Below are 12,651 nucleotides of genomic sequence, written 5' to 3'. Positions count from 1 at the left end.
GTATTTAGGTGGTGGGAGGGCCACAGCCAAGGAAGGATGCAGCCGGTATCTGGTAAATGTTGAGTAACGTGGCAGTGTGAGTAGGGTGTGTGTGAGAGAGAGAAGTGGAAGTGAGGGAATACGAATGAATGGCAGTGGGCACTGTCTCCTGTGCTACTCAGTTATTCTCACAGGGCAGGTGGCGTTGCCTTGTTTTTCAGAGGAAAAATCCGAGGCTCAGAAAGGCTCATTCTCTGGACGTGGAGCTGGACCCAAGTGCATTCACAGCTCTGACCCAACCTTGGGCTATGACTGTTCATGCCCACCCAGGCTCCTGTGTGTTAGTGAGGAGCGCAGGGCCTTCCCAGGACACCAGCCCCGCTGAGGCTCCTACTCCCTCTGCAAATGCTGCCTTTATGACACTGGACCTGCAATCCTTGAGGACAAGGAACTGGCATCCTTGCATTTTCTCAGGGTTCCTAGTGCCTCGTCCTGCTGTGGGGAGACACTGTATAAATAGTTGTGAATATCTTTGCTAACATCTTTCCATCATGCCTCCTATTGAAGTTTACATTAGAACCACTGGACCACAGGTGCCTTCACTGAAAACAATCCCAGGTACAGGATTGTGCTGCTGGGTGTTGAACAGTTTCCTCAGTGCCCTCTGTTCCCTTTTTAAGGTTCACATGTGCACCAGACAAACAAGAAATATATCAGCAGTGCTCTGTGACCACAACAAAAGTTGGAAATTAACAAGCAGCTCAGGTCATTCAGATGTGCAGCCAGGTGTGGGAATCATTACCTCTGTTGACTTCATCCTGTGGTTAGGTCTGTCTATGGAAATTTTGGGGAGATTTGGATACTCAGGATGTATTAAATAACAGTGGCTTCTAGAAGAGACCTGCTCCTAGCCTTCCCCTCCCCTTTATACTAGTGAGGAGGCAAATTTGAACACCTGAAACAATAATTGCTTGGGGGTGGGGTAGCAAGATGGAGTGTCAGGGTGTACAAATGTAGATTTCTCATAGAATGTAATAAAAAAAAAAGGAACTAGTGCAGGGAGAAGTGGTGCCTTGAATTCAAGTGTGTGAGCGAGAAAGACAGAATGACAAAGACTGGGAGGAAAGTGACAGGAGGAGAGAGATCAGGCTCTTATTTCAAGAGTGTAGAAGCAAAATGCTGCTTTGTGCAGCATGCCCAGGTGGCGTGCTGCAAATGAAACGCTGTACTTCTCCACGTCTCCAGGATTTTTGCAGCCACTGCTAGTTAGGACCAGAATATTGTGTGTGTTTCCTGGGCAGTGTTCTTTTCTCAGGCAAGCTCCTTAGGATTAGATGCTGTTAGGAAGGGAAAGCACCTGTCAGGGGCAACATGTAGAAATGGTAAGAAAAGAAGATGGACTGAAGGATAGAGCTGGGGATTATCCCAAGAAGATGAAAGAGTATAAGATCTGAGAGGGAAATTTAGTAGAAAAGTTCAAAACCAGGTGTAAGAGAGAACACATCCCGAACTGTATGACTTTGGCTGAGGAATGTGGTTAGCAGTATGTGCATGTTGTTTGCTGTGACTGAATGATCTCCCTCCCCAGGAGGGAGAAACAGCTCTTGAATTCACTGTTTGTGGGCAAGGAGGGCTGGGGCGCTCCAGAAGGGAAGTTAGTGTCAGACAGAACATGTTTGCACTTGCAGCTATTTACCTCCCAATGAAACCTGCATGCTATATTGGAAACAAATATACATGCATCTTACACAGTCGTGTTGGAAGTAAATGAAACACTTTTATAAAAGTAGTTGTGTCCTAGGAAGATTTTTTTATAAATATAAAATATTTAATGATGCTGTATAGAGAAAACCAAACTTACTAAAAAATAACGTTTTCCTTAAGGAAAAAGTACAACTAGATAATATGTAAATATGATGTGAAATTAACACCAGGCTAAATTTTAAACAATGAAAAGTTTTCAATGGTCAAAACTTACTCTGTAGGGGTCGCCCACATCAACTGCTTCTATTAAGACTTCAGGTTAGTTGACACTTTTAATAACTTTAGCAAGTTCCAAACTGGAAAAACCAGGTGTTGCCAGTGGAGGTTGAGGTGAACTGAAAGGTGGGCGGGTGCCACCACGGCCAGCCAGCATAGAGATGCTGTGGTTAGTGCACTTCCTGGACCCGAAGTGCAGCCCTGCGCCTGCAGACAAGGGCTTCACAGTGCACTTTTCTGTTTTTCAGGATGAGTCTTCAAGCCATGAGTGTAACCAGCGCACAGTTCTTCTGTATGGTGTGGGCAAAGCACGTGATGAAGCGAGGCATCAGCTGAAGAAGATTACCAGAGATATTTTGAAAATCCTAAATAAGAAGAGCACCACAGAGATGGGGGGTAAAGAGCCCGAATGCACTTTCTCCCATTGTGCTGGCTTATGTCCTGCCCCTTAGCGCAGTCTTTATCAAGTTTGTAGATGGCAGTGTCCCCAGTGTTTCCTCTTCTGAATGACTGTCACATTGAAATATGAATAAGCACATTGAAATTTTAAGGCCTTGGTTCCATTTATAGTAATCCGTGTATTAAAATAGCACATTTTATGAGTAGATGTAGGTAGTTTTTATTTTCTACTTTTTTTTACTTCCCGAATTTTCTACAATAGTCAAAAATGAAGTATTGAAGAATGAGTTGGAAACCCCTTACTTTGGAAGTGATTCCCCTATTCTTTACCAGCCTTTCTCAAGCTTGTAGTTTGCTCTGGGTACTTATATTGCATGATAACTGAAAGTCATGACAGTGTAGTTGCTGATCTTTTCTTACATTATTCAGAAGAATAATCGCAATATGTAATGGTGACTACCAATATCACCAAATATTTTCAAGTGAAAAAGAAAATTAGGCCTTTGCTCTATATAATGCCTTCTTTACTTGGAATACTCTTTCCCCTGGCCTTTTACATAGTTTTAACAGTGAAGCTACGCCTTTGCATTATGTCACTACATTGCATAATTGAAATTTTGTAATTATCCACTTTACATTTCCCTAATTACTCTTTTCAAGGTTTGTTTATTTTATTAGGCAGTTATATGATTTAAAATATGATATAATATATACTCCACTACCACCAGTGGTATTTCTTTTTCTACTACTTAAATAATACAAGGGGGGAGGTTTCAATTTTCCCTATGCAAACAGCACACTTCCTGCACTTGGTATAAGCCACCTCTAGAAACCCTACTTTGATGTTCAGTACAAAATAAATACTCTTTTATGAACCCCTCCACAGGGGATCCTTTAGACTTTAAGCAGATGAATTTCTAGAGCTTTTCCATGCTAGATCTTTCCTACAGGAAAGTGCAGATATAACTAATGCAAATAGCTCTCTTTCCTCTCCATCAATAGAGGGGCACAGGCAGAAACAAGGTACAAGGCTCTCTTTTCACTCTGAATGTCATGTTGCCACTGTATTAGTCACAGGCTAGTCTTCAGAGCACACACAATGGAAAATTGACCTTCGTGTGATTTGCATCATGTTCCCTAACTTCCTTCTATTGCTGGTTAAGGACCTTGCACTTCACCAGATTGCCAGGGGACAACCAAGAGTCCTGGAAGGGAAATGAAACCCTGTTGTTGTTGGTTTGTCCTTATTGAGCTTGCAAAGAACATAATTGCTAAGAAAAACTGTTGATCTGTCCCTTTGCTTTTTTCTCTTTTTTTGAGAAAGAGGAAATGGGTTGCATTTAGAAGGTTGGATTTAGAAGCCCTGTTAAGTAGGGAGCAGAGACTACTGAAACGCCTCTTTGTGTACTTGAGAATGGGGTGGACACTATCTCAGTTCAGAGGTTCAGTAATACATTTTTTAAAAAATTTTAGATTAATTTTAGAGTCTTTCCAGATCCTATGGAATTTTTGGTTTTTGGAAAACTGAGAGGGTAGGAAGAGGAAGGAAGCAATGTGGTATCTTTTTCTGTTGAGTCTACTTCCTTCCTTCGTAGTTTTTTATGCCAGACTATAGTCTCTGCTATCTTTGTATCAGTTTCTTAAATAGCCAAGTCTTGCTTATGAACTCACAGAGACAATTGTTGTTCATGCTGGTTTTCGAGATACCAGTGATGGAAACACCACTGTGAAGAGGCATCTTCAAAGTGGATTTTTGTCTTTCCCTCATTTTAAAATTCCTCACCCAGAAATGTTTAATTAGATCTATCTTTTGATAGTCCACATTTAAGTCACTACTTAAAACCTAGTGTGCTCACCAGAAGCTAGCTAACTATTCTTAGATTAAGGAAATTTGCGAGCTTTTGCCAGCGAAGATGAGCATTGATAAGGCAGGAAAAGGGAGCTTGTGTAAGCATGTATTTGATTTCTGGCTACACTAAAAATATGATTTTTAGGAACTCCATTAGGAGTGTTATCACATCAACCAGGCTTTATCTAGGGGCATTTATAATCTAAAGCTTTTACGACATTTCCAGTTGAAGGTGGTCAAACCTATTTTACATTTATATGACTTGTCCAGTGGTTCTCAACCTTCTGGCCCTTTAAATACAGCTCCTCATGTTGTGACCCCCCCAACCATAAAATTATTTTCATTTCTACTTCATAACTTTAATTTTGCTACTGTTATGAATCGTAATGTAAATATCTGATATGCAGAAGGGTCGTTCGACCCCCAAAGGGGTCGCGACCAACACGTTGAGAACTGCTGGACTAGTCAGTCATTTTTGTGTTTCAGTGGTGCATCTTTTGAAAATATTAATGAGGTTTATCAAACTAGAAGGCCAAAACTTGTAGGGTTTAAAGATTTTGAAAAAAAGACAACCAAAATTAAGCAACTAAGGAATAATAATATCTATTACTATGAATTATTCATGTTATTCATGTGAATATTTTTAAAATAAAGTATTCCATTGAAAACCACCACTAATATTTTTATATTTTTAAAAATGAATATGAATTGCCAATAACCAATTGTATATTTTTATGTGAGATTTTAAGAAGTTAGCTATAGCTTATTAGCATAAACAAAGAAACAAAAGAGATGCATCTGTGAGTTCTCATGATGGGTCTACTTCCTCATCTGTGTTATTTTAGTTTGTGTTTTTGCTTTGGTCCCAGGAAGGACTAAATAATTATCTTAACTTCAATTTTAAAGCACATTGTACCCAACACGGTTGATGTGCGCTTTCAGCCTTGGATCAGTGGGGTTAGTTAATGAAAAATTCCAAACTTGGATATTTTAAACACGCTCAGGACACGTGATCAGCTAAATGGAAAACTAAATAGGTTTAATGAACTTACTAGTTTTCGTTCTTTGGTGTTATTGGTAAAAGTGGCACAGTCTTGTACCTTATGTTGCTCGTCACTTTTTAATTCTGATTTACTCTGGTTTCAGGGCTTGTTTGTTTGTTTGTTTTAGGAAATGAACAGAAAAAAGCCAGAGTTTTTATTTGGTGGGCAGAGGGAAGACTTTGGTGAGGGCTTAAATTGTAATTGCTTATGGTTGAAAGGGAAGTATCCTGTCTTCTAATGTTATTTTTTAACATCATTACATTTGTCATTAACAAAATCTTATGCTGTTTAGTGCAGTCGTTGTTAGTTTAATAGAGGTGTGTAATCTTTGTCTCTGAATTAAACTTTTCCAAATAAAATGTGAGGGATTAGGCAAAAAAAAAAAAAAAAAAAAAAAAAAGCACAAAAACCCTCTTAAACATAACAGTATGGTGATTGCGGGGGGGAGTGGGGGGACAGGTAGAAGAGGGCCGGGCAGAGATGTGAGTGATAGTGCTCTTGTCACCGTAGCCTTTGACTAGTTAGAATCCTTGTGTTGGAAATGACCTTAGACATCATATAATCCAACCTTTTCTTTTTGTTTTTAGATTTACCTTTGTATACACATACATTACAAAATATTTAAAAACTGGATCTAATTATTTTTGGATGTTATCCTTTAAACTTTTAAGAAAGAATAAAGAGTCCCTCTGGGATAGCATATTTTAAAACATTTTTATTATAATTTTTTCAAAGTTCTTTATGCTAAAATAAGTGTTGCATTTTCCCATTAATGTGGAGGAATTTTATTTTTTTCTAACCCTAAAATAGTTAGGAATCATGTGTGTAAATTTTCTTTTTTACATATTAAGCTGTTTGGGAAAATATCACAGTAAGTCTCCTAAGAAGATGCCAGTGAAGCTTCCTCTTAAATCAGAATGAGCCTGGGTGATTCCCCACTTCCTTACGGTCTTCTATTTCAAAAGTCAGTCAGAAATGTCCCTGGAGGTGCTGGTCATAGTAACCAAAATCTAGAAACAACTCACTGCAAAGTATAAATAAATAGTGGTTAGTCAAACGCTGGAATATGGTACAAAGTGGGAGGTATTAATTTTAGGACAAATTAATATTGCAATAACAATATGGATTAATCTCAGAACACAATGTTGAGTGAAAGATGCCAGATATTAGATGTATATATTGTATGGTTGTATTTATATAAAGTTCCGAGGTTGGCAGTATTAGTCTAAGCTGTTAGGAGTTAGGATCTTGTCCTGGGGAGAGAGGGAAGTGGCTGGAGGGGAACCCATCAAGTGTGTAGTGTTCTGATATGTGATTTTGTGACTTGAGTTTCATTACGAGTGTATTTAATTTGTAGAGATTCATAGAGTTTGTGCACTTTTTTTGTCTGTATGTTATATTTCAATAAAAACAGTATCATTGAAAACCCAAGAGTTTCTGTTGAATGAAAAATAATGTGTTATTATATGTTTATTAGTTGGAGATGAAGGACCAAGAGCCAGGAAGAACAGGCAGGAAGCATTTCCAACGCTGGAGACTGTGTTCACAAAACTTCAGCTCCTTTCATATTTTGATCAGCATCAAGTAACATCTCAGGTAGCCATTTAAAGCTGTTTATTATACATTTGGGATATTCATATTTTCTTAAAAGTCTCCTATGTAGTATATGTTTCTGGCCTTAGTTGGTTTTATAAATATGCTTTTAAAACATATTTGGAAGCATCTCAAACTATTGAGTAGCTCAGTTTTAAGGGTCAGGTTGTCTTCCTCAGAAGAATTAATTTTTATTTTGAAAATATTTTACCTTATGGTAATAATCAACATTATGTAAAATATATCTAATGTAATGCTCATGTTTTTACACTATGGTCCTACATTGCTATTAATAAGGGAGAAATCTGTTCATGATAAATAAAGTACAGTTGAGAAGAAACCAACTCTGTTTTATTTTATAAATCCATTGATACTCAAATAGATATTATCTGGAAATTAATTAGGGTCTAGATCTTATGATGACTTGGCTTATTTCTTCAGTTATAGTTGCAGTAAGGAAGTCAATTTGTACATGGTTTGGGTTTCTGTAGAAATAGGTTTTAACTGTCTTCTAAGTAGAATCTTAATAAATAAAAATTATTTGGATATTGGCCTTATCATTATTTTCACCTTTTTTTGCACAGATCTCTAACAATGTGCTGGAGCAGATCACAAGCTTTGCGTCCGGGACTTCCTATCACCTCCCTTTAGCTCACCACATTCAGCTCATCTTCGACCTCATGGAGCCAGCACTGAACATCAATGGACTAATTGACTTCTCAATACAGGTGTCAAAGAGACCTTGCTTCTCTCATTTTAGGAAAGGAAATGTACCAGGCATTGTCCAATTAAAAATGAGCCACCCAGTGCATTTTTTAATAATTGAGACATTCCGAATCAGCAGTATTCAAATAGCTTTTTAATTGCAGCTTTGTTCGTAGTTTTCAGTTAAATAATTATAATACTGTGCTAAAATATATACTAGTAATAGTCATTACAAAATGGGAATGTTTTGAGGGTATTTTTTTGTCTTTTTATTACTTTGCTTTGAGAAAGATAAAAGGTTATTTGCTGTTTATAATAGAGTATATTTTAAGTTAAGAGCAAAACAATAGAACCTTATAATTTGATTTGCCCTGCTATAGTATATATATATTTGAGTATATTCTTATCTTATGTTGTTAGTAAATAGAAATGAAAGTTGGTTTCTATTGCTTATTCTCTTAATAACCTCGTTTGTTTTATTAAAAAGAAGGGGGAAAGGAGAAAAAAGTGAGAGGTGGAATGTTCTCTGAAATTATTCAGTCTAGAGTTTTAGCTTTGGGCTGCCATAAAGTGTTGGTAACTACTTTAGTATTGGATACTTTCTAACTGCAGGTACCTTGGTGTCTACATAAAAGAAAAACTCCATAATTTGGTAAAGGATAAAAAATGAAAATCATTCTAATTCACTGGGTGTGTTTTTCTGAGACAGGTTATGTATATGTATATGGCCCTGGGGCAGGATAAGGGGCGAGATAAAAGTATTACTAGAATGACTCAATACATGCATGGTTTTTAAATATAAATGCTTACCTATGTGCTTTGGCAGCTACGTTTTCATCTGATCTTTTCTCTCATTGTAGTTACTAAATGAACTGAGTGTTGTGGAAGCCGAACTGCTCCTGAAATCCTCCAGCCTCGCAGGCAGCTACACCACGGGCCTCTGTGTCTGCATCGTGGCTATTCTCAGGCGCTACCACAGCTGTCTGATCCTGAACCCTGAGCAAACAGCCCAGGTGTTTGAAGGGTTGGTATATTAAGTATCATTACTGTTTCACATCATATAATGTATAATTGTCATGAAATATTATAGTATTATAATATTATCTAATCTAATGAAAGACAAACATGCAAATTGACCGTACCTTTGCTACACCTTAAGCCACACCCACCAGCCAATCAGAGCAACTATATGCAAATTAACCCAACCAAGATGGTGGCCGGCAGCCACGGAGCTGGAGCGAGTAGGAGGCTTGCTTGCTCCAGTGGTGGATGAAGCCAAGCTTCCTGCCTGCTGAAGCTGGCTCTGAGCTCCACTCAAGGCAACAAAGTTTCAATTATAGAACATAAATTAACCCCAGATACCTGCTTTCAGCTGGCCGTGGCCACAAAGCTGGAGTGAGCAGGAGGCTTGGGTTGCCCCTGGTGATGGAGGAAGCCAAGCTTCCCACCCTCCCTGGCCGGCTCTGAGCTCCACTCAAGGTTTCAAAGTTTCAATTATAGAAGGTAAATAAATCCCAGAATAAAAAAAAAAGAAAAAAAGAAGAGGCTGGGAGCTTCCATCGCCGGGAAGCTTGGCCAGCCTGAAACGGCCCTCAGCCCCTCACCCAGACTGGCAGGCAACCCAGTGGGAACCCCCCCACCCTAAAAGGGGTGTGGCCAGCCTGCAAACAGCCATCAGCCCCTCACCCAGGCTGGCCAGGCACCCCAGTGGAGACCCCCACCCTGAAGGGGGTGTGACCAGCCTGCAAACAGCTATCAGCCCCTCACCCAGGCTGGCCAGGCACCCCAGTGGGGACCCCCACCCTGATCTGGGACACCCTTCAGGGCAAACCAGCCTGCCCCCACTCATGCACCAGGCCTCTATCCTATATAATAAAAGGGTAATATGCAAACTGACCCTAACAGCAGAACAACTGGGAATGACTGGTCACTATGACCCACACTGACCACCATGGGGGAAACGCTCAATGCAGGAGCTTCCCCTTGGTGGTCAGTGCTCTCCCACAGGGGAGCTCTGCAGCCACAAGCCAGGCTGATGGCTGCCAGTACAGCGGTGGTGGTGGGAGCCTCTCCCGCCTCCTCAGCAATGCTAAGGATGTCTAACTGCAGGTTAGGCCTGCTCCCCCCTTGCAAATGGCCATCCCCCGAGGGCTCCTGCACTGCCAGAGGGATGTCTGACTGCCATCTTAGGCCCAATCCCCCGGGGAGCAGGCCTAAGCCAGCAGGTGGTCATCCCCTGAGGAGTCCCAGACTGTGACAGGGCACAGGCTGGGCTGAGGGACCGCCCCCCCACCCCCATTGAGTACACAAATTTTTGTGCACCAGGCCTCTAGTAGTATTATAATATTACTAGAGGCCTGGTGCACAACATTTGTACACTGGGGGGATGTCGTACATGGGGGGGGGTGGCGAGGGTGGGATTCCTCAGCCCCGCCTGTGCCCTTTCGCAGTCCAGAAGCCCTCAGAGGATGTCCGACTGACAACTTAGGCCTGCTTCCCATGGAGAGCAGGACTAAGCCGTCAGTCAGACATCCTTAGTGCTGCAGTGGAGGCGAGAGAGGCTCCCGCCGCTGCCATTGTGCTAGCCAGCTATCAGACCGGCTTCTGGTGCACTCCCACAAGGAGAGCACACTGACCACCAGGGGGCAACTCCTGCATTGAGTGTCTTGCCCCCTGGTGGTCAGTGTGTGTCATAGCGACCAGTCATTTGCTGTTCAGTCGATTTGCATATCAGCCTTTTATTATATAGGATAGTATAGTATAGTAGAGAAAAATAATATTGATATTTATTTCAATAAAGAGGTATAACATAGTTAAAGAATACGTTTGTAAGAAAACATGTACCAAAGAAGAGTTATAAGAATGAAAAAGTATTTTCTTTTTTTTTAAATGTGTGATTCCTTTCTCCCTTTCTCTTTTCCTTTCTCTTTACCATCCTGCCTTACTTCCCTCCCCCTGGTTTCTACGAATACAAGCCTGTCATTTATAGCACTCTGTCATCTGCCCTACCAGTATCATGGGTAATTATGAATGGCACACATGTGACAACTTTTTTGTTCATGTAATTTCAGTTTATATTTGGAGAATCCAACACTGAATAAGCTTTGCATGCATTGTCATTTTAGAGATTTGCTTCTTTAAGTTCATTGTTTTAAATAAACTAAACCTATCTTTTGATAAGATAATCGAAACAGTGACTTTCTTGATTCTTAGTCTTTTTTGGTTTGTGTGAATTGTAGTATGAGGTTTTCTCTACTACTACTAGTGGGTTAATAATTACCTAATACCATCCCCATTAGAGACTGAGGTTACAGGGACATGGGTAGAATAATTAGCTCTCAAAAAACCCTATACTGTGCTCCTTTTTGTCCACCGAAGACTCACTCCTTTCCCAGGCTTTTATATAAAAAAAGACAACCTGTTTTTCTTTTTCTTCCATTTTCCTCCTGGGTTCAAAAGAAACATGGAGGTCTTTGGTTCTATAGTACTCATTTTTTCTGATCTAATACATGTAATCAATTTATACTCTATTCAAGAGTAACATCCATTTAACAGCAGCTCTCTCAGGGAAAAGGAAGTGCTATCACATTAATTATGCATGAAGATTATTAAGTGAAATCTGAAATATCCAAGATAGTTTCACATGTGAAAAAATTAACATGTTAGAATTCAGGAAATATAGGACTGTTTAATATGGCCCTCAACTACCCTGTGAAGTTGAATAATTAATACCACTTTACAAGTGAAGAGACTGAAACTCAGGCTTGTTAAAGGAAGTGGTTGGCAAGGGGATATACCCAGCATCACAGCACTAAATCTCCCAGGCTGCTGAAAGTCTTTCTAACTAGGAGCTCACTCATGCTGTCTAATCTACACCATGCTTGTTAAACTGCATGAAACCCTTTAGTTGGTCATTAAATGAATATAATAGATTTTTGACAAGCATATTTTTTATTTTTGTTTATTTTGAAATTCATTTCAGTATTTATTTTGACATTTTAAATTTATTTTATAAAATGTTCATAAAATCATATTTAATATTAACTTTATTATATTTTTACTTTATCGTACATAGTAAGGGTATTTTACCCAAAATTGTTATTTTGTTTTTCTGTACTTATATGAATGGATATACTGGATTTCAGTGTAAAATGTTTTTCTTTCCAATGGCAAGTGAAAAAAAAATGAGGAAAACATTGATTACAAACATTGACTGTTATACTCCCAATAAATGTTTATTTACAAAATAATTCTTTGCTTTTTAGGTTATATTTGGAATTTTTTGTTTATATAGTTAACTGTTGATTGAATCTGTTTTTCATAATTATGTGACTCTTTTGCTATAATTGACAGCTTCTATCTGCTGCCCACTGGCCCCGTTTGCTGATGCCATTTCATATTGTTTGGAATGCTATATTGCCATTTCCTCTTGTACTTTCCTGAGTTCCACATCTGGTATTTGTGATTCCTTCTTGGCCTAAGTATCCTAGGCTCCCTCTGGCTTCACCCTGTTCCCTAAATAATGGAGTGAACTGTGGCTTGGGAATATGGAGACCTAAGCTCTCTTGGATCTGCTGTGAACTCGCTCTTAGCCTATGTGCAGGTGACTTTACTTTTCTGAGCCTTAGAGCCCTCTTTGTAAAATGAGGAAGATGAGTCAGTTCATTTCTAAAGCCCATTTGAGCTTTAATAATCTGAACCATCACACTATCATAGGCTGAACCCTTTAACAGAATACAAGGTGGTGGTGGCATCAGATTCACAAAGAGGGGGCTGGACCACTTTTTTATCTCTGTGTTGTATAACCTTTTGTGTTGTATGAACTGGGGTGAAAGAGGCCACAGTTAGAATTTGGGGAAATGGCACAGATTGCAGCAGCAATGGTACTTTGAACTGAAAGACTTCAGGGAATGTTTCTAAGGGGAAGGGGATTTGGTTCTTATATGAGATAAACTAATGTAAATTTGTTTCTAGTTTGGAGAAACAAGGGAAATGTGACCTCTAACTGTGAATTCACCAGGTTCATGTGAGCACCAGCTCAACGTTTAAAAATGGATTTCCAAGATTTACTGATTAAGAATTGTTCCCTAACAATGAAGTAGA

General features: G+C 39.4%; 2 protein-coding genes across 4 annotated transcripts in view; one reads left to right on the top strand and one right to left on the bottom strand.

Annotated features, from left to right (window-relative positions):
- The window catches only part of MED12L (mediator complex subunit 12L), a 394,672-nt gene that overhangs the window by 292,274 nt on the left and 89,747 nt on the right, over positions 1-12,651 (top strand). For both annotated transcript variants that reach the window (XM_059688123.1, XM_059688122.1), the window contains 4 exons: positions 2,208-2,355; positions 6,728-6,846; positions 7,428-7,571; positions 8,409-8,572. In XM_059688123.1, the coding sequence (XP_059544106.1) occupies positions 2,208-2,355; positions 6,728-6,846; positions 7,428-7,571; positions 8,409-8,572 (575 nt within the window). The remainder of the gene's footprint in view (positions 1-2,207; positions 2,356-6,727; positions 6,847-7,427; positions 7,572-8,408; positions 8,573-12,651) is intronic.
- Positions 1-12,651, bottom strand: part of P2RY12 (purinergic receptor P2Y12) — a 58,219-nt gene that overhangs the window by 12,245 nt on the left and 33,323 nt on the right. Inside the window, exon 2 of one of the 2 annotated variants that reach the window (XM_059688131.1) lies at positions 1,958-2,291. The exons of the other annotated variant lie outside the window; for it this stretch is intronic. The gene's annotated coding sequence lies outside the window, so the exon portion shown is untranslated. The remainder of the gene's footprint in view (positions 1-1,957; positions 2,292-12,651) is intronic. 2 annotated transcript variants of the gene reach the window in all.

This window comes from Myotis daubentonii, chromosome 3 (genome assembly GCF_963259705.1).
Source record: "Myotis daubentonii chromosome 3, mMyoDau2.1, whole genome shotgun sequence".
Lineage (NCBI taxonomy): Eukaryota > Metazoa > Chordata > Mammalia > Chiroptera > Vespertilionidae > Myotis > Myotis daubentonii.
The sequence above is the reverse complement of the archived record's forward strand: the minus strand, read 5'-3'. Positions and strand labels throughout refer to the sequence as shown.